Source organism: Microtus oregoni, unplaced genomic scaffold (genome assembly GCF_018167655.1).
Source record: "Microtus oregoni isolate MIOR12 unplaced genomic scaffold, Mior012 000019F_ref0000042, whole genome shotgun sequence".
Taxonomy (NCBI): domain Eukaryota; kingdom Metazoa; phylum Chordata; class Mammalia; order Rodentia; family Cricetidae; genus Microtus; species Microtus oregoni.
The window spans coordinates 2387387-2409196 of NW_024543078.1; the positions used below are offsets into that span (position 1 = coordinate 2387387).

At 47.4% G+C, this 21810-nt stretch overlaps 1 protein-coding gene across 1 annotated transcript in view; it reads left to right on the forward strand.

Moving 5' to 3' along the window:
* Positions 1-21810, forward strand: part of Myo1f (myosin IF) — a 55948-nt gene that overhangs the window by 27505 nt on the left and 6633 nt on the right. The window contains exons 15-27 of the mRNA XM_041669208.1: positions 110-195; positions 2645-2726; positions 4530-4636; positions 5585-5683; positions 5785-5929; positions 12746-12860; positions 12947-13116; positions 17091-17236; positions 17625-17771; positions 17920-18068; positions 18441-18524; positions 21162-21357; positions 21456-21625. Of these exons, the coding sequence (XP_041525142.1) occupies positions 110-195; positions 2645-2726; positions 4530-4636; positions 5585-5683; positions 5785-5929; positions 12746-12860; positions 12947-13116; positions 17091-17236; positions 17625-17771; positions 17920-18068; positions 18441-18524; positions 21162-21357; positions 21456-21625 (1696 nt within the window). The remainder of the gene's footprint in view (positions 1-109; positions 196-2644; positions 2727-4529; positions 4637-5584; positions 5684-5784; positions 5930-12745; positions 12861-12946; positions 13117-17090; positions 17237-17624; positions 17772-17919; positions 18069-18440; positions 18525-21161; positions 21358-21455; positions 21626-21810) is intronic.

The following is a 21810-nucleotide window of genomic DNA, read 5'->3' on the forward strand; positions in this document are numbered from 1 at the left end:
TGGAATCACAGATGTTTTCCTAACTGCCGTAGCTCCAGTCCTCTCAGCCCTGACATCCTCACACGACTCTCCTTGCTCCTCACCAACCCTCAGCGCTGTCTCCCTCCAGGTCTCCTATGACGTCAGTGGCTTCTGTGAGAGGAATCGAGATGTTCTGTTCTCCGATCTTATAGAACTGATGCAGTCCAGTGATCAGTGAGTAGTCCTTGTGCGGCCGCTGGGCAGACCCTCAGAAGGAGGACAGCCTGGGAACTGCTGGGTCGTGCCGTGGGCTTTGTGTCCCTGGTTGTGGTCAAGATACAGTTCTAATCTAAAGCTCTGAGGGTCTAACTCAGGATGAGTGATTCCCCCTCCACAGAGTGTGGGAGCTTGAACTCCAGTTCTAGGACAGAAAAAAGGCAAAGAAAAGAAACTTCTAAACCTTGATCTACTGACAGAAGGTCCCTCCCCAGGGGAAGCCCTGAGTTCAGTTCCCTTCATGTCTCATCTGTAGAACTCCTCGCAGTCCTAACAGTTCAGTGACTAGTTAGCTGCTCACAGTCCTAACAGTCCGGTGACTAGTTAGTTAGCCGCTCGCAGTCCTAACAGTCCGGTGACTAGTTAGCCTCTCACAGTCCTAACAGTCCGGTGACTAGTTAGTTAGCCGCTCGCAGTCCTAACAGTCCGGTGACTAGTTAGTTAGCCGTTCGCAGTCCTAACAGTCCAGTAACTAGTTAGTTAGCTGCTCGCAGTCCTAACAGTCTGGTGACTAGTTAGTTAGCCGCTTGCAGTCCTAACAGTCTGGTGACTAGTTAGTTAGCCGCTCGCAGTCCTAACAGTCCAGTAACTAGTTAGTTAGCTGCTCACAGTCCTAACAGTCTGGTGACTAGTTAGTTAGCCGCTCACAGTCCTAACAGTCTGGTGACTAGTTAGCCGCTCGCAGTCCTAACAGTCTAGTAACTAGTTAGTTAGCCACTCACAGTCCTAACAGTCTAGTAACTAGTTAGCCGCTCGCAGTCCTAACAGTCTAGTAACTAGTTAGTTAGCCGCTCACAGTCCTAACAGTCCAGTAACTAGTTAGCCGCTCGCAGTCCTAACAGTCTGGTGACTAGTTAGTTAGCCGCTCGCAGTCCTAGCAGTCTGGTGACTAGTTAGTTAGCCACTCGCAGTCCTAACAGTCTGGTGACTAGTTAGTTAGCCGCTCGCAGTCCTAACAGTCCAGTAACTAGTTAGTTAGCCGCTCGCAGTCCTAACAGTCCAGTAACTAGTTAGTTAGCCGCTCACAGTCCTAACAGTCCAGTAACTAGTTAGTTAGCCGCTCGCAGTCCTAACAGTCCGGTGGCTAGTTAGCAGCTCGTCAAGCGAAATGAAAATACATTCCAGGGGTGGGGACTCAGCTCAGTCGGTATGCTAGGCACGTCCTGGGTTCCCTCCCAGGACTGTAAAACTAGACACTCAGGAGGTGGAGGTGGGAGGTGAGTTCAGGGCCATCCTGGGCTCCATGAGACCCTGCCTCAAAAGGAGAGGGACTTGGGGTGTAGCTCAGATGGTAGATTTCTTGCCTAAAATACAGGAAGTCCTTGATTCCATCACGGGTACCTCAGACAACCATGCCAGCACTTGGAGGGTAACTTGTGATCGTCAACTCACTTTTAGAGGTCAGTCTCCGCTTCCTCAGAACTCAGACGATTGCCATGCGTGGCTGTGCTTGGCCTATGTGGTGCTGAAGACAGAATCCAGAGCTGTATTCAGGCAAAGCAACCGCCTACCAACTAATCCATACCGCAGCCCCCTGTTTGTTGTTTTACAACAGGGTTCTCTCTCATGCCATACATGATGGTGCATGCTTCTAATACCCGCGCTTGGGAGGCAAGGGCAAGTAGATCTCCATGAGTTTGAGGCCAGCCTGGTCTATATAGTGAGTTCCAGGACAGAGCACAGCCAGGGCTATGTAGAAAGACCAAGTCACAAGAAAAAAAAGTCTCATATAGCCCATGCTGGCCTTGAAGTTCCTCAGTGCTGGGGTGGCAGTGTGCACCCCACATTATGCACATGTTCCTGTTGTAATTAACATACCAAGGGACTTGTCATTATCATAGAGTAAGACTAAAAAATGCAGATAAATCCAAAGACCCAAGAAACACTGCCAGCCTCACAGCCTCTGCCCACATTCAGGGGGAACTGTTGCAACTGGGCAGCAGCAGGCTGCTTCCCACCACCCGGCTAGCTTAACCCCCGAAATAACCACACACAAATTGTATTCATTTAAACACTGCCTGGCCCAGTAGGTCTAACCTCTTATTGGCTAATTCTCACATATTCGTTTAACCCATCTCCATTAGTGTGTATCGCCACTTGACTGTGGCTTACCGGCATGAGTCTAACCAGTGTCCTTCTTGGAGAGGAGAGCCATGGTGTCTACCACACTGCCTTCTTCCTCCCAGAATTCTGTTCTGTCTACCATGCCCATCTAAGGGCTGGCCTATCAAAAAGCCAAGGCAGCTTCTTTATTTAACCAATGAAAGCAACAGAAATACAGAAGAACCTCCTACACCAGAGAACCCTATTTGCATCTTGGCACTGAGGCAACCATTACAACTCTGAGGGAGGCAGGACAATGTCCCAGGGTCTGTCTTCATTCCCATCCACTCCTCTCTCCTCCTAGAGCCTTCCTACGGATGCTCTTTCCTGAGAAGCTAGACACAGACAAGAAGGGCCGCCCCAGTACTGCTGGCTCCAAGATCAAGGTGAGTCTGGTGGCAGGGAGGGGACAGGAAAGGCAAGTTCTGCTTGCCAAGACTCTTTCTCTCCTTGTTCAAACATCTGTCTGTTCTCTACTGCTTGGGTTCTCAATGTCTGTGGCACCCTTTGACCTACAGTCTTCCTTCAGCTCTGTAAGAAGGAAGATGGGCTAAAGCTTGGTCCATCTGTCCTTCCTTTTCTTCCTTCTCTCCTTCATTTCCCTTTCCCCATTTCCCTCCCTGTCTCTGTTCTTCCTCTCCCTCTTTCCTTCACTTCCCATCTCTCCCCCTTTCTCTGCCCTCCCTTCCTATCCCCCTACCTTCCTATCCTCTACCTTCTAACTTTCCCTCCCCACCCTTGTCTGGCTCTTTTCCCTCTTTCTGTCCCTCCATTTTCCCTCCCTCCCTTTCTTCCTGTGCTTGGGAACAGAACCCAAGGTCTTGCACATGCTAAGCATGCATGCTATCCTTGGATGACACTTTCCAGACCACTTCTTTTAAAAGGTACACACACACACACATGTAATAGACTGGGCTAGCTTACCCATTTTACGTGTGCAGTTCAGTGACATTGGCTATTTCACAGCCATCTCCAAAGTTTCTCATCTTTCCAAACCCAGACTCTGTCCCCATTCACAACTAACTCCCTGGCCCCTCTTTCTCTTTCTTCTTCTTCTTCTTCTTCTTCTTCTTCTTCTTCTTCTTCTTCTTCTTCTTTCTTCTTCTTCCCCTCCTCCTCTTCCCCCCTCCTCCCCCTCCTTCTCCTCCTTCTCCCTCCTCCCTCCTTCTCCTTCTTGTTCTTCCTCCTCCTCCTCTTCCTCCTCCTCCTCCTCCTTCTTCTTCTTCCTCTTTCCCCTCCTTCTCCTCCTTCTCCTCCTTCTCCTCCTTCTCCTCCTTCTTCTTTCTCCTCCTCCTCTTCCTCCTCCTCCTCCTCCTCCTTCTTCTTCCTCTTCCCCCTCCTTCTCCTCCTCCTTCTTCTTTGTTTAGTTTTTTGAGACAGGGTTTCTCTGTGTAACAACCTTTGCTGTCATGGAATTCACTCTGTAGGCCAGGCTGGTGTTGAACTCACAGATATTCACCTGCCTCTGGCTCCCAAGTGCTAGGATTAAAGGCGCGTGCACCACCACCTGGCTAGCCCTTCCTGAATAAGATCCTGCTGTGTGGATTACCACACATTCACCGTGCAGAAGGGCTGGGTCCACCTTCTGCTGAGGGTGAATAACGCTGCAAAGACCCTGTGGCCCCACCGAAAGCCTGCGTTCGCAACCGTTTGTTGAGGACTTTGGGATGATAGCAGATGCAGGACCCTCACACATACACACGTACATGCTGATGGAGATGCCACAGTAGAGTTTGTACCTGAATATCTTATCTCCCTCCCCTAGTCATCACTTGGCCCCACAGCTTTCTCCTGATGACTAATTACTCCAAAACCCAAGGCTGACCTGTCCACCCCACCCCACCTGCAAATTCTTTATTTCCAAAGTAGCTGTCTCCTTGAAGACAAACAGAAAGTCTGGGCAGTGAGTTGTTCTGGTTTTTCTATTACTCAGTCATCAAACATCTCCTAAACCCTTATTATGTCTTAAGCTATGTGGTAAGTGTGGCAGACACTAGAACTCTGAGTTTGGAATTTAATAACTGGGTAGGTGCACAATATCAGCCTTCAAGGTGGGAACTTAGGGCGGTGTGCACACTGTGGCCTGCCCGCTCAGCCTCCCCGCTCTTGGATGAGTTGTTTCTTCAACAGGAAGAGCCAGGGGGCCTATCTTCAAGCCTTCCTGACTTCTGCCTTTCCCTCTGCCTCAGAAACAAGCCAATGACCTGGTGTCCACGCTGAAGAAGTGTACACCCCACTATATCCGCTGCATCAAACCCAATGAGACCAAGCGGCCCCGGGACTGGGAGGAGAGCAGGTGAACTGACCCCTCCTTTGCATCTGGTACCAAATCTAGGCATGCTTTGGAGCAGCCACCCTGACCCACAGACAAAGCACCAACTTTAGGACCCCTCACTCTAAGATCACCTTAGAATCCTCTAGGGGGTCAGTGAGACACACAGCAGGTGAAAGTGTTTGCTGCCAAACCTGGATTCAATCCTGGGCTCCACACAATGGAAGGAATGAGTCAACACCTGCAAGTTCTTCTCTGATGGCCACATGCATACTGTGACCTGTGACACGCACACACATGCGCATGCGCACACACACACACCAATAAAAATGTAAAACCTCTATGGCCCCAGAGTTATAGATAGAACTAATGGAGGCACCCCCACCAATCCCCAGGTAACCCCAGACAGACTGTAAGAGAATCCAAACCCAATTTCTCAGACCTAAACTCCAGAACTGATTCTAGAACCAACCCCCAAGATGAGCCCAGACCTACCCCTCAGGTCTCAGTCCAAGATTTGGTTCCCAGATTGAGCTGAGACACCGTCTAAACCATGCCCAAGCTTCACATGGTGGCTCATGTATTCTTTTCTCAGCCTTGGGAGGCAGAAGCTAGAGGATCTCATATTCAAGGGAAACCTAGGCTGCACAGAGCAACACTAGCCACAGACAGACAAACAGACATATAGACAGTCAGATATGTAGACAATAGATAGGCCATAGATAGGCAGATGACAGGTATAGATAGGTAATAAAAAATAGATAACATATATTGATAGCGAAATACATAGCTAATAGATAGATAGATAGATAGATAGATAGATAGATAGATAGACAGATAGATATAATAGACAGACAGACAGACTGACCGACCGATCCATGAGATGCCCCTACCACAAACCCAGGCCCCATCCCCTTGGTCTGCTTTGGGCAGCTCCCACTCTCTGGAACTTAGGCTACCTCCCTCCCACAGGGTGAAGCACCAGGTGGAGTACCTGGGCCTACGGGAAAACATCCGGGTGCGCAGGGCAGGCTTTGCCTACCGTCGGCAGTTCTCCAAGTTCCTGCAGAGGTGACGCACCCGTCTTCCTTGCCTTGATTACCTCACCTATTAAAATGGCCAACCTCAGGTCTGCTCCAAATCCCCCACACCCTCATGTCTTCTGCCTGCAGGTATGCCATTCTGACCCCTGAGACATGGCCACGGTGGCGTGGAGATGAACGCCAGGGAGTCCAGCACCTGCTTCGTGCTGTGAACATGGAGCCAGACCAGTACCAGATGGGGAGTACCAAGGTCTTTGTTAAGAACCCGGAGTCGGTGAGTGTGTGTGACAGAGAGAAAGTTCTGGGTCAATCCCCAGAACTCACATAAAGGTGGACAGAAAAAACAGGCTGTACAAGCATGTCGTCTTCTGACCTTCACATACGCACCATGGGACTCCTGCACTGCACTGCCACACTGTACACACACGAGCACACAGACACACACATTCACACATGCATACACACAGACACACACATTCACACACAGACACACACACATTCACACACAGACACACACATTCACACACAGACACACACAGACACACATTCACACACAGACACATTCACACATGCATACACACACATTCACACATGCATACACACACATTCACACATGCATACACACAGACACCCACATTCACACATGCATACACACACACACATTCACACACAGATACACACACATTTTAAAAGGTGAAATATAAGAGTATAAGAAAATAAAGAGGGAGCTGGGCAATGATGGTGCACGCCTTTAATCCCAGCACTAGAGAGACGGAGGCAGGTGGATCTCCAAGTTCGAGGCCAACCTGGTCTATAGAGTGAGTTTCAGCATAGCCAGGGCTACCAAAAAAAATACCGTCTCAAAAAATCAAATAAACACACAAACAAACAAACAGGAAGAGGAGAGCAGGAGGGAAAAAGGGGGACGAGGTTGAGGTTGGGGATACAGCTCAGTTACACAGCATTTGCCTAACATGGGTTTCGTCTCCAGTGAGAGAGAGAGAGAGAGAGAGAGAGAGAGAGAGAGAGAGAGAGAGAGAGAGATATATGCATTGCTAGGTGTGGCGGCGCACAACACCAAAATCCCAGCCTTCTAGAGGCTGAGGCAGAAGAGCCGGGGATTCCATGCAGCTTAGTGTCCCCCAAAGGTTTAACTGAGACAAAAATTTTGACATATAGATCTTGATTTTGGGGAAATGGACCAGATGAGAACAATGAACACATGATGAGTTTGTGTTCAGTTTTTATCAGCATGGGGGGGGGGAATGAATTATTTGTTGAGTTTTTTTGTTTTTGATAAGGTCTCCTTATGCAGCCCTGGCTGGCCTGAAGTTGTTACTTCCACGAGGCTGGCCTGGAACTCACAGAGATCCCCCTGCATGCGGGAATTAAAAGTGTGCACCAGCTGGGTGTTGTAGCACGTCCTTTTAAGCTTGCTGTCACTCAGGAGGCCAGCCTGGTCTACATTGTGAGTTCCAGGACAGCCAGGGCCGTGTAGAAAGATTCTGCAGATAGAAAGATAGATAGATAGATAGATAGATAGATAGATAGATAGATAGATGATAGATAGATGATTGATAGATAGATAGATGATAGATAGATGATTGATAGATAGATAGATAGATAGATAGATAGATAGATAGATAGATGATAGATAGACAGACAGAAAGACAGACAGATAGATGATAGATAGATAGATAGATAGATAGATTGATAGATAGATGATAGATAGATAGATAGATGATAGATAGATAGATAGATAGATAGATAGACAGACAGAAAGACAGACAGATAGATGATAGATAGATAGATAGATTGATAGATAGATAGATAGATGATAGATAGACAGACAGACAGACAGAGAGATAGATAGATAGATGATAGATAGATTGATAGATACATAGATGATAGATAGATAGATAGATAGATAGATATGATAGATAGATGATAGATAGATAGATAGATAGATAGATAGATAGATAGACAGATGATAGATAGACAGACAGACAGATAGATAGATGATAGATAGATTGATAGGTAGATGATAGATAGATAGATAGATAGATAGATAGATAGATAGATAGATAGATGATAGATAGATGGATAGATGATAGATAGATGATAGATAGATAGATGATAGATTGATGATAGATAGATAGATAGATAGATAGATAGATGATAGATAGATGATAGATAGATAGATGATAGATAGATAGATAGATAGATAGATAGATAGATAGATAGATGATAGATAGATGATAGATAGATAGATAGATAGATAGATGATAGATAGATAGATGATAGATAGATAGATGATAGATAGATAGATAGATAGATGATAGATGATAGATAGATAGATAGATGATAGATAGATGATAGATAGATAGATAGAGATAGAGAGATAGGCAGGCAGATTAGATAGATTTCTTTTTAGATTTTCCTTATTTTATGTGTATGGATGCTTTGCCTACATGTCTCAGTACGATGTACATGCAGTGCCTGTAGAGACCAGAAGAGGGCGTCAGATCCCCTAGACTGGAGGCATAGACTGTTGTGAGCTGCCTGCCATGTTGAGACTAGGTAACAAACGGGGTCATCTGGAAAAGCAGCCAGTGCTTTTAACCACTGAGCTCCAACACGAAATATTTTTATGGTATGGGGGACTGACTCAGATGAAAGGAATTTTAGTAAGATGAAAGTGGAAAAACAAAGGTAGATGGGGCTAGAAAGATGGCTCAGCCGCTAAAGAGCACTCACTGCCGCTGCAGAAGACGCCTGGTTCACAGCCTCCCATGCCTTTTCTTTCCTTGGGCACTGCATGCACGTGGTACACAGATAGTCGTGTGGGCAAAACACCCAATACATACAATTAAAAATAAACAAGCCGGGCGGTGTGGTGCACACCTTTAATCTCAGCACTCAGGAGGCAGAGGCAGGAGACTCTCCATAAATTCGAGGCCAGCCTGCTCTACAGAGTGAGTTCCAGGACAGCCAGGGCCACACAGTGAGACCCTGCCTTAAAAAACAAACAAAAAGAAAGAAATCTTTTAAAAAGAAAAACAAAAGTAGAAAAAAATGGCTGAAAGAAAAGGCTGGGTTGTTGATATGTCTCAGAGGATTAAGCCTCTTGCCAAGCTTGACATCCAAATTTGGCAAAAGGTGAGAACTGACTCCCAAAAGCTGTCCTTTGGCTTCCGCGAGTTCATCCCAGCAGCACACAGACACACACACAGACACACACACACACACAGACACACACACACAGACACATACACACACACACAGACACATACACAGACACACATACAGACACACACACACAGACACACACACACAGACACACACACACACACAGACACATACACACACACAGACACATACACACACACAGACACATACACACACACAGACACATACACACACAGACACATACACACACACACAGACACATATACACACACAGAAACACACACACAGACACATACACACACAGACACATACACACACACAGACACACACACAGACACACACACACACAGACACATACACACACAGACACATACACACACAGACACATACACACACACAGACACACACACACAGACACACACACACAGACACATAGACACACACAGACACAGACACACACACAGGCACATACACACACACAGACACACACACAGACACATACACACAGACACACACACACAAACACATATACACACACAGACACACACACAGACACATATACACACACAGACACACAGACACACACAGGCACATATACACACACAGACACACACACACACAGACACATACACACACAGACACACACACACAGACACATACACACACACACAGACACACACACACACAGAGACACACACACACAGACACATAGACACACACAGACACAGACACACACACAGGCACATACACACACACAGACACACACACAGACACATACACACAGACACACACACACAAACACATATACACACACAGACACACACACAGACACATATACACACACAGACACACAGACACACACACAGGCACATATACACACACAGACACACAGACACATACACACACGCACACACACAGACACACACACAGACACATACACACACACAGACACATATACACACACAGACACACACACAGACACACACATAGACACAGACACATACACACACACACAGACACACACACAGACACATACACACACACAGACACACACACAGACACACACACAGACACATACACACACACAGACACATACACACACACAGACACATACACACACAGACACATACACACAGACACAGACACACACACAGACACATACACACACACAGACACACACACAGACACACACACAGACACATACACACACACAGACACATACACACACACAGACACATACACACACAGACACATACACACAGACACACACACAGAAACACACACACATGCACACACATACACACACAGACACAGACACATACACACACACATGCACACACATACACACACACAGACACATACACACACACAGACACATACACACAGACACACACACAGACACACACACAGACACACACACACATGCACACACATACACACACACAGACACATACACACACACATGCACACACATACACACACAGACACACACACACAGACACATATACACACACAGACACATATACACACGCACACACACAGACACACACACAGACACATACACACACACAGACACAGACACACACACAGACACATACACACAGACACACACACACACAGACACACACACAGACACATACACACACACATGCACACACATACACACACACAGACACACACACAGACACATACACACACGCACACACACAGACACACACAGACACATACACACACACAGACACACACACAGACACATACACACACACAGACACACACACACATACACACACACAGATACACACACACATACACACACACAGATACATGCACACACAACACACAGACGCATACACACAGACACATACACACGCACACACAGACACATATACACACGCACGCACACACACAGACACATACACACACGCACGCACACACACAGACACATACACACACACGCGCACACACGCACACGCACACACACACAGACACACACACACTCTCACAAATAAATGCAACGTTAAAACTTTAAAAGGAGGCTGGGTGGTGGCGCACACCTTTAATCCCAGCACTCGGAGGCAGAGGCAGGTGGATCTCAGTGAGTTTGAGGCCAGCCTGGTCTACAGAGCTAGTTCCAGGTCAGATTCCAAAGCTACAGAGAAACCCTGTCTCAAAAAACCAAAACAAAATGAAACAACAAAATATAAAGCCTTTAAAAAGAAAAAGGGATAAGAATGTAGAAAAACTGTGTTTTATGAAAACAAAAAAAAAAACAATTTAAATGCAATTATAGAAATCAGGCTTTTGGCCAGGTGATGGTGGCGTACGCCTTTAATCCCAGCACTCGGGAGGCAGAGGCAGGCGGATCTCTGTGAGTTCGAGACCAGCCTGGTCTACAAGAGCTAGTTCCAGGACAGGCTCCAAAAAGCCACAGAGAAACCCTGTCACGAAAAAAACCAAAAAAAAAAAAAAAACAGAAATCAGGCTTTGTCCAGATTGTGTGGTGTATGTGTGGTGTGTGTCCAGACAGGTGTGTGTGTGGTGCTGGGATAAAACCCAAGGCCTCCCCATGCTAACCACACACGCCACCACTGAGCTATCCCCTGACCTTTGATTTGAATTTTGCTCTTGTTGGGGTGAGTCTTCAGGCTTGGACACAGATATTTTTATCCACTAGCCTATTTCCACAAGACCTGGTTATTTTCTAAAAAGCAGAGCCCAGTTTTGCTCTCAACAGTACTTTCCAGGCTAGAGAAACGGCATAGTTAGTAAAGTGCTTGTCGTGCAAGCCTGAGCGTGGTCCTCAGAATTCATGTTCAAGGCCAGGCTTGGGGAGGCACACCTGTAACCCTGTTGCTGGAAACAGGAGTAGTGTGGGGTCACTGGCCAGCTAGCCCATCCGCAAGTCCCAGGTTCAGAGAAAGACCCTGCCTCGGAAACTAAGGTAGAGGACTGGAGAGGTGGCTCAGCAGTTAAGAGCACTTGGTTACACCTCCAGAGGACCCAGGTTCAATTCCCAGCAACCACATGGTGGGTTAAATCATCTGTAATTCCAGCTCCAAATGACTTGATGTCTCTTCTGCCCTCGGAGTGCACTGCGTGCACATATTGTACATGTGGACAAGAATATACACACTAAAATAATTTAAAAAATAAAATAGGCTGGAGAGAAATAGAAGACACACAGCATCAACCCCTGGCTTCCAAAGGCATACACGCGTGTGTGAGCACACTCACACATACACACACACACACACACACACACACACACACACACACACACACACACCCAGAAAGAGCAGACCACTAGCTGAGCTGGGATTTGAGACTAACAAGTTCTAATTTAATTTTATTAATGTGTGTGTGTGAGGGAGAGAGAGAGAGAGAGAGAGAGAGAGAGAGAGAGAGAGAGAGAGAATACTATGTATGTCTGGGTCTCACAGAGGCTAGAAGAGATGTTGGATCCCATGCAGCTGGAGTAGCAGGGGGCTGTGTGCTGCCTGACATGAGTGCTGGGAACTGAATCTGGCTCTTCTGTAGGAGAAGTAGCTGCTCTTAACTGCCCTGCCATCTCTGTCTATCACAGCACTCCTGTTCTAATTTAATGCAGAGGGGTGTGAGCCCCCAAGTGGGAAGGACTTCTGGGTACAGTCATGAAGAGGATGGGGAGAATGGGACTTAGTTGATAGAGTGCTTCCCTAGAATGCACGAAGTCCTGGGCTTCATCCCTGGCACCCCTTAAACCAGGTGTGAGGGTGCATGCCTGTCCTCCCAGCACTTCAGAGACAGAGGCAGGAGGATCAGGGGTTCAAAGTTGTCCTCGGCTGCATAGCAAGTGTGAGGCTTCTATGGGGACTCAGGGCCTTGGGAGAGGCCAGGACCCAACACCCCTCCCCCTGTCCAGCTTTTCCTCCTGGAAGAAATGCGAGAGAGGAAGTTTGATGGCTTCGCCCGTACCATCCAGAAAGCCTGGCGGCGCCACATAGCGGTCCGAAAGTATGAGGAGATGCGGGAAGAAGGTGAGGAGCTCCGCTAGGAGGCTCGGTCTGCGGGCAGGGGGATTAAAGAAAGGCCATGACTTCCAACCACACATGTGTCCTCGCAGCTTCCAACATCCTACTGAACAAGAAGGAACGCAGGCGAAACAGCATTAACCGGAATTTTGTCGGGGACTATCTGGGGCTGGAGGAGCGGCCTGAATTGCGCCAGTTCCTGGCCAAAAGGGAACGAGTGGACTTTGCCGACTCAGTCACCAAGTATGACCGCCGTTTCAAGGTAAGACCTGAGTGGGTGTTCCCATCAGAGGCTGTGCCTCTGCCTCGCACCTATACCAGAAGATGCCCCGTCCACCTAGCTTCCTGACACCTTTCCTCACAGACGTGTTCCCACCAGGCTCAGACACATCTATCCACAAGTAAACCCTCCATTGTAGTGGACGCTGTCCATCAGACATGACCTCATGGGGCTGGCAGAGCACTTGCTTAGCATGAGCCCTGGGTTCTGTCCTCAGTCCGACACAAACCAGGTATGGCAGCAAATGTCTATAATCCCAGCTCTTGGAGGGTTCAGGATTTCACTTCATCCTCTTCTATACAGTGTGTTCCAGGTCAGCCTGAGCCACGTGAAACCCCAGGGGGAGGGAGACACTCAGTGTGGTACTGTCACACCCACCCGCACTCCCACAGCCGATAACAGAGCCGTCGTCCCTGTGCAGCGCACACCACCTATCCGTCAGCTATCCTTCACCTTGCCACAGGACCACTTCCCTCACTTGGCTTAGACACCCGTGTCCCTGGATTCTGATGCCCCTGTCCATACAAACACTCTCACCAAGCCAAGGGATCCTTGTCCACAGGCACATGCCTCACTGTGCCAGAAATCATGACCAAATTAATTTTCGTGATTGAATAACCTAATGTAGAAAAATCTCTTCCAGACATGCACAGCTGCACATGGCATGTAGCCTGTGCCCGCCCACCACACAGGGACACTTCCATCTCTTCTAGACATGGCATGTAGCCTGTGCCCGCCCACCACACAGGGACACTTCCACCTCTAGGTCCAGACGATCCACTTCCATAGGACACACTCTCGCTTGCTGTCTCAGGGTTTCTACTGCTGTGAAGAGACACCATGGCCATGGCAACACTTATAAGAAAAACATTGAAGGGGCTGGAGAGATGGCTCAGAGGTTAAGAGCATTGCCTGCTCTTCCAAAGGTCCTGAGTTCAATTCCCAGCAACCACATGGTGGCTCACAACCATCTGTAATGGAGTCTGGTGCCCTCTTCTGGCCTGCAGGCATCTACACAGACAGAATATTGCATACATAATAAATAAATATTTTTTAAAAAAGAAAGAAAAACATTGAGTTGGGGTGGCTCACAGTTTCAGAGGTTCAGTCCATCATCATCATGGCAGGGAGCAGCGGTGTGCAGGAGACATGGTGCTGGCTTGTTGGGGCCCATGTCGCTCCAACACAGATAACTGTTTTCCCTAACTGGACTGAAACGGAGACACAAGGAATAATCAGACGCAACTTACACAGTCATCATGGAAGGGCTTCTCAGGGTTCTTTCTCCTGACGATCTCCCCGCGTTTATTATCCAAACAGCTTATATACCATCACATAAATTAAGCGGGAAAATACATTAGTTTGTCTCCTAGGTAACCAGGTGAATGGCCTTTAGTCACATCTGCATCTACCTGTCTGCTGAAGTATGCTAGCTATTACGTAGGCCTAAATTAGCATCTCTATAAGATATTCTCCAAATTACATAGAAAGGAGCCCCAAACATCCTGACCATTAGGTCATCAGCTTCAGCCAACACCTCTCCCCAGGTGATCTACATTTATAACAGAGAAGGAGCAGCACCTCCTGGCTATTGTTGACGCTGTCTGCAGGTCTACGTTACCATCTCAGGTGGGCCTATGGCTTTAGAGCTTGGCTGCCACACCATATAGAAATATGGGCCTACACTGGCTACATCTTGATCAGAAGGCAACAAGAAATGGTCTGAGACAGTGGAAGTAGTTTGAGTGTAGAGAACTCAAAGCCCACCCCATGGTGACACACTTCCTCCAACAAGGCCACACCTCCTAATAGGGCCACTCCCTTTGGGGACATTTTCTTTCAAACCACCATATCTGCTGTCTTAGTTTTGTTACTCAATAAAATACTCTGATAAAAGCAATGTATGGAAGAAAGGATTTATTTGGTTCACAGTTCCAGACTACATTCTCTCAGCATGGGAGAATCAAGGCAGGAACCTTAAGCAGACAGTTACAACCATAGCAAGAGCAGAAATCGATGGATTGAAGTGTGCATGCGTGTAGCTGGCTTGCTCCTTTTTATTCAGCTTGAGGCACAGCCCATGAAATAGTCTTCCCACCTTTAATGTAATCAAAATAATTTCCCCCAGATGTCCCCACATGCCAACCTATTCTAGAGAATCCCTTGAGTCTAGATTGTGCTAAGTTGACAAAACCAACCCTCAGGGACCAGCAAGACAACACAGCAGATAAAGGTACTTGCTGCCAATTTTGAGACCTGAGTTCAGTTCCTAGAACCAAGTTGGCAGAGAAAAAGAACTGACTCCCACAGGTTGTCCTCTGACCACCATGCCATGTCATTCACATGTCCGCACATGCACAGACACATACAAAATAAGTAATTGTTAAATAAAATAGAACTAGCCGTCATTGTTGAATTTTGGGGCTGACTGGTGCAGTTCTTGTCGGCTGGACCTGGGATCTGAGGACCTCAAAGAAGGGGCAGTCTGACGCTGTACACAACCTGACTTCAGTTTCAGTGTGCTCTTATACAAGAATGGAACAAAGAAAGTAGTGATCCAATGAAGGCTATTTGAGCTCAGAAGAGAATGGTCAGAAAAACATGTACCTAAATATCAGTAAGCACATAGTAAATCTTAACAGAGCTGCCTTTCCCAGAACTTCCTCGGAACAGATGGATCTGACCACAGTTGCCTGGTATACACAAGAGATGTATCTGGGGACAGATGGATCTGACCACAGTTGCCTGGTATACACAAGAGATGTATCTGGGGAAGCACTAAAGCAGGGCAGAAGGATGTGTCCAGATTCAGGGCACACTGGCCAGACTGGGTTCCAGAGATATGTTCTGAAATCCAGCCAGAATAAACATATCTTAATAAAAATGTTTGTCACAGGGGGCACCAAGAACAATCATGCACCTGAGGCAAAAGGCCCTCTGCCTTTTTTGCTGGAGCGTCTCCCACAATCCCCCAGGCACTGCTCATGATACGTCATTCTTTTGACAGCATTCAGGTGCATACCTGCCTTCCTATACAAATTCATAGACTCGTGTGGTTGGCCTAGAACTTGCAATCCTCCTGCCTTAGCCTCCTGAGCACCAGGATTACAAGTGTGCCCCGCCACGATCAGATGACTTAGGCTATGTACTCCTATTTGCCCAGTAAGTTGTATATACTCACCTGAGCAATCCATACCTTTACATAAGCTGGGCTGAGGGCATGTGGTTCCATGACAGAGTGTGTGCTTAGCATGCAAGGATTCCATTCCCAGCACAAATCCATACACACAGCTTTGTGACCTTTTCCTGGAGCTGCTAACCAATGTCTGTCCACCCCAGAGAGGTCAATCAACAACAGATCAAAGAAATGGTTCCATTAAGGTATAGCTTGGTGGTACAATAAATTTAATCCAGGTTATTTCCAGGAGCGTGGCTAAAGGATTGGTTACTTAGAGAAGCACGGGCAACTTAGAATTGGCTGTACCACAAGAGAATGTCTCTCATTCTCCCTCAGAACACATGAACTGCCTATAGATCTCCAAGGAAGGATGGGGCTACATGAGTCCCTCCTAGCAACCATTAACTGTCTACAAATCCTCAGGACCCTTGGCCTCAAGAGTCCCTCACCAAAAGTTAATGTGCCCAGTCTTGTGCAAGTCTCTGGAAAGTATATGCAGCTGCAGAGAGGGCAACAGTTATGTGATACTCAGAGGCCAGCCACATCCTTCAGGGTGTTTCTTATATCCTGTACCTGTTGTGGTCCAGACATCCCTAACCAATATGCCCTCACTTTTATTCTATTTCTTATGTGATTTAGCAGCTCACACACCTGCGCTTGGAGGGATTTCCCAGTCACCTTCCCTGCAAGCCCCACCCTTGTCTAGAGTTGGCCGTCTGCCATCAGACTGCCCAGCCCTGGAGCCCAGCCATCAGCCTCCGGCTTTGTCTTTCCACAGCCCATCAAACGTGACTTGATCCTGACCCCCAAGTGTGTGTATGTGATTGGGAGAGAGAAGGTCAAAAAGGGACCAGAGAAGGGTCTGGTTCGTGAAGTCCTGAAGAAGAAATTGGAGATCCAGACCCTTCGAGGCGTGTCCCTCAGGTAAGGCCAAGTCCCTAGCTCTCTTGCCCCTTCCTGTCACATTCCCTTACCCCTACTTCCAGGATCTTCAACAAACTATTTAATTACACTTTTATCTGGGGAGACGGGCACACAGCGCAGCACAGTGAGGGGAGGGCGGTAGAAAAGCATACCACCATGTGGATTATTTCCACCATGTGGGCCTCAGGGAATGTAACTCAGGTCCGACCCTACTTTCGTGATCTTTATGTGGAGACAATTTCTGTCCCTCTTTCTATCTGACCTCTGGTCCTTCCCAGTTACCACCTCTGGGGCTCTTCCTTCTCCCTTCCCCCAATTTGATCCTCAGAGGTTGGACCCCACTTGTTTTCCTGTACCCTCACTCTTGGCTATCCTGCCTCTCCGCCAGCACCAGACAGGATGACTTCTTCATCCTTCAGGAAGAGGCTGCTGACAGTTTCTTAGAAAGTATCTTCAAGACCGAGTTTGTCAGCCTTCTGTGCAAGCGCTTTGAAGAGGCCGCACGCAGGCCCCTGCCCCTCACCTTCAGCGACACGTATGCTCCTCAACCCACAGCCAATTTGAGCACCACTCTCTACCTGGTCTATGTGCGGTGCCCCCTCCCTACCGCAGGGACCCTGGCACGGGTTGGGTGTGGAAGAGGAACCCCAGCGGGAGCCCCCCAATAACCTTCTCTCCCCTAGACTACAGTTCCGGGTGAAGAAGGAAGGCTGGGGCGGAGGCAGTACCCGCAACGTCACCTTCTCCCGCGGGATAGGAGACTTGGCTATGCTCAAAGCTGGGGGCCGAGCTCTCACTGTCAGCATTGGGGACGGTCTGCCTAAGAGCACCAGTAAGTCCGCGGGAAGCAGAGGTGGACATCGTGGGGGCAAGGCTGGGTGAGGTTGATGAAGACTTTGTGGGGGTGGAGCTAGTTAGGCTGGTCTAGAGAGGCCAGGGTTTCAAGGGTCAAGGTACAGAAGAAGATAACCCACCTTAGGGAAATGACCAATGAGAGGAAACGTGAAGGGTCGCGGCCACAGAAGCAAGCCTAAGCTCTCAACAGATGGTGGGGCGTGTCCTGAAGTGAGAGAGCTCAAAGAATAAGGAGGGTGAGGGGAAGGTTCAGAAAGGATGGAATCTCTACCAGCAACTAATGTGGGAGAACCGATGAGTATGAGCAGAGGCTTGGTCAAATCTGTCTCTGCTGTCTTTCTCTTTTCAGAGCCTACGCGGAAGGGGTTAGCCCAGGGAAGACCTCGAAGGTCAGCGCAGGCCCCTACTCGAGCAGCTCCTGGGCCCCCCAGAGGTGAGGACTTAGTGACTTACGCTGCCTTTTGTGGACGTCGGAATCTAACAACAGTGACTCAACTCACTATAGCTCTCCCATGTACAAGAGGCATAATCGGGAATATTTCTAAGATCTGACCTCTCCCACCATCCGGCACAATCCTAGCCTGGAAACTACGTTTAATTTAGCCAACTCATCATATTTATTCTTGCCTCTAGACTTGGCATCCAAATCCCCACATTACCTACACCCTAGAGGTAGAATGCTTGCTTAGCATGTGGAAAGACATGTAAATCTGGGTCTGCCAACTGCACAGGAACGTTGAGACCCTGTCTCAAAAACAGATAGGAGAGCTGGGCAGTGGTGGTGAACATCTTTAACACCAGCAAGTAGGAGGCAGAGGCAGGAGGATCTCTGGGTTTGAGGCCAGCCTGGTCTACAGGACTGGCTCCACAGCTACTGAAACCTCCCTCCCAAAAAAGATGGATGGATGGATAGATAGATAGATAGATAGATGATAGATAGATAGATAGATAGATGATAGATAGATAGATGATAGATAGATAGATAGATGATAAATAGATAGATAGATAGATAGATGATAGATAGATAGATAGATAGATAGATAGATAGATAGATAGGAAGTAGTAAGGGCAGCGGCGGGGCTGCGTCCCCAACACCCTAGCCGCCTGCCTGGATAGCTTATGCCCCGAAATAATTACACGGACACTGTATTCTTTTAATCACTGCTTGGCCCATTTCTATCTAACCTCTCCTAGGCTAATTTTCACATATTAATTTAGCCCATTTCTAATCATCTGTGTTGCGCCCCTAGGTGCGCTTACCGGGAAGATTCTAGCCTATGTCCATCCTGGGTCGGAGCTTCTTCCCGGGAGTCTCTCTCAGGCGTCTGCTCCCGAGAGGAGAGCTGTGAGTCTCTGACCTCACTTCCTGTTCCTCCCAGCGTTCTGTTCTGATTACTCCTCCCACCTATCTTCTAACCAATAAAATGGGCCAAGGCAGTTCCTTTATTAGCCAATGACCTTCCTCCATCATAGATAGATTGATGATAGATAGATAGATAGATAGATGATAGATAGATAGATAGATGATAGATAGATAGATAGATGATAGATAGATAGATGATAGATAGATAGATGATAGATAGATAGATAGATAGATAGATAGATAGATAGATAGAAAAATAGATAGATAGATAGATAGATAGATAGATAGATAGATAGATGATAGATAGATGATAGATAGATGATAGATAGATAGATAGATAGATAGATAGATAGATAGATAGATAGATAGATGATAGATAGATGATAGATAGATAGATGATAGATGATAGATAGATAGATAGATAGATAGATAGATAGATAGATAGATAGATGATAGATAGATAGATGATAGATAGATAGATAGATGATAGATAGATAGATAGATGATAGATAGATAGATGATAGATAGATAGATAGATAGATGATAGATAGATAGATAGATAGATAGATAGATAGATAGATAGATAGATGATAGAGAGATAGATGATTGATAGATAGATAGATAGATAGATAGATAGATAGATAGATAGATAGATAGATGATAGATAGATAGATGATAGATAGATAGATAGATAGATAGATGATTGATAGAGAGATAGATGATTGATAGATAGATAGATAGATAGATAGATAGATGATAGATAGATAGATGATAGATAGATAGATAGATAGATGATAGATAGATAGATAGATAGATAGATAGATAGATAGATAGATAGATAGATAAAAAGAAAAAAGATTTGGGCTGGGTGTGGTGGTGAACACCTTTAATTCCAGGACTCAGGAGTTGAAGGCAGGTGGATCTCTGAAAGTTCAAGGCCAGCTTGGTCTACACATCCAGTGCCACAGCTACACAGTGAAACCATAGATCAAAGGAGAAGGGAGAGGTGGGAGGTGAGGAGGAGGAAGAGATGGAGAGAAGAAAGGAGGGGAGTAGGAAAAAGTAAGGGAGAAGGAAGAGGAAGAAAGAAAGAAACTCCCAAGTCTTCATCAAGTGTGTACCATGCATGCGCCCCACACATATACCAGCAATACATAAAGCCACGCACAAACGCCCTTCTGTTTACCCCAGCAGCTTGTAAAGCTCCCTATAGAGCCTCCTGCCTCTGGGGTCCCTCATGCAGACTCTGTCCTTTTCTTTTTGTTTGTTTTGGTGGTTTGGTTTTTCTTTCTGTTTTTTTGTTTTGTTTTGTTTTGGGTTTGGTTTATTGAGACAGGGTTTCTCTGTGTAGCCCTGGCTGTCCTGGAACTCACTCTGTAGACCAGGCTGGCCTTGACCTCAGAGATCCACCTGCCTCTGCCTCTGCCTCTGCCTCTGCCTCCTGAGTGCTGGGGTTAAAGGCATCACCATGTTCTTGTTTTTGAGACAGGGACACTCTATGTGGTCCTGGCTGGTAGGACCACCTGCCTCTTCTTCCCCAGGTGCTGGGGTTAAAGGCGAGCATCTCCACTCCTGGTCCTCAGATACAGTTCTACCATACTGAGTTGAGAGTGGCTGCATCTTCTGTCGGGCTCAGATCTCAGCACCAACTCCTCAAATGTTCACAGCCACTCATGACAGATATCTCTGTCTTTGTTTCCACCATAGGCATGAATCGAAATGGGGTACCACCTTCTTCCCGGGCGGGGCCCTTACCCATGGAAATCACATCTGGAAGGAATTCCCAGAGGCCTCCCCGAGGCCCTCCATCCTCAACCCTAGGAGCCAGCAGACGTCCCCGGGCACGGCCACCTTCAGAGCACAACACAGAATTCCTCAATGTGCCTGACCAGGGTGTGGCAGGGTAGGTGGGGACAGGTGGGGGGCACAGCCCCAGGAGGTGGCTAAGGGATAGAGGAGTATCTATCCGGGGCTGTGATGAAACCCACACTGTCTCCACAGCATGCAAAGGAAGCGGAGCATAGGGCAGAGACCTGTGCCAGGTGTGGGCCGGCCCAAGCCCCAACCACGCATCCATGGCCCAAGGTGCCGGGCACTGTACCAATACATAGGCCAAGATGTGGACGAGCTGAGCTTCAATGTGAATGAAGTAATTGAGATCCTCATGGAAGGTTTGTATTCCGGGGTAGAGGCTGAGGGTGGGGAGTGTTCAGACATAGTGAGGCAGCTACACATTGCTGCATAGCCTTCCACCCCTGCAAAAACCAGGAGCAAGGGCCAGTGAGGCGGCCCAGCAGGCAAAGGCCATTGCCACCAAACCTAGGACTCACACACACACAGGCTGGGGAGATGGCTC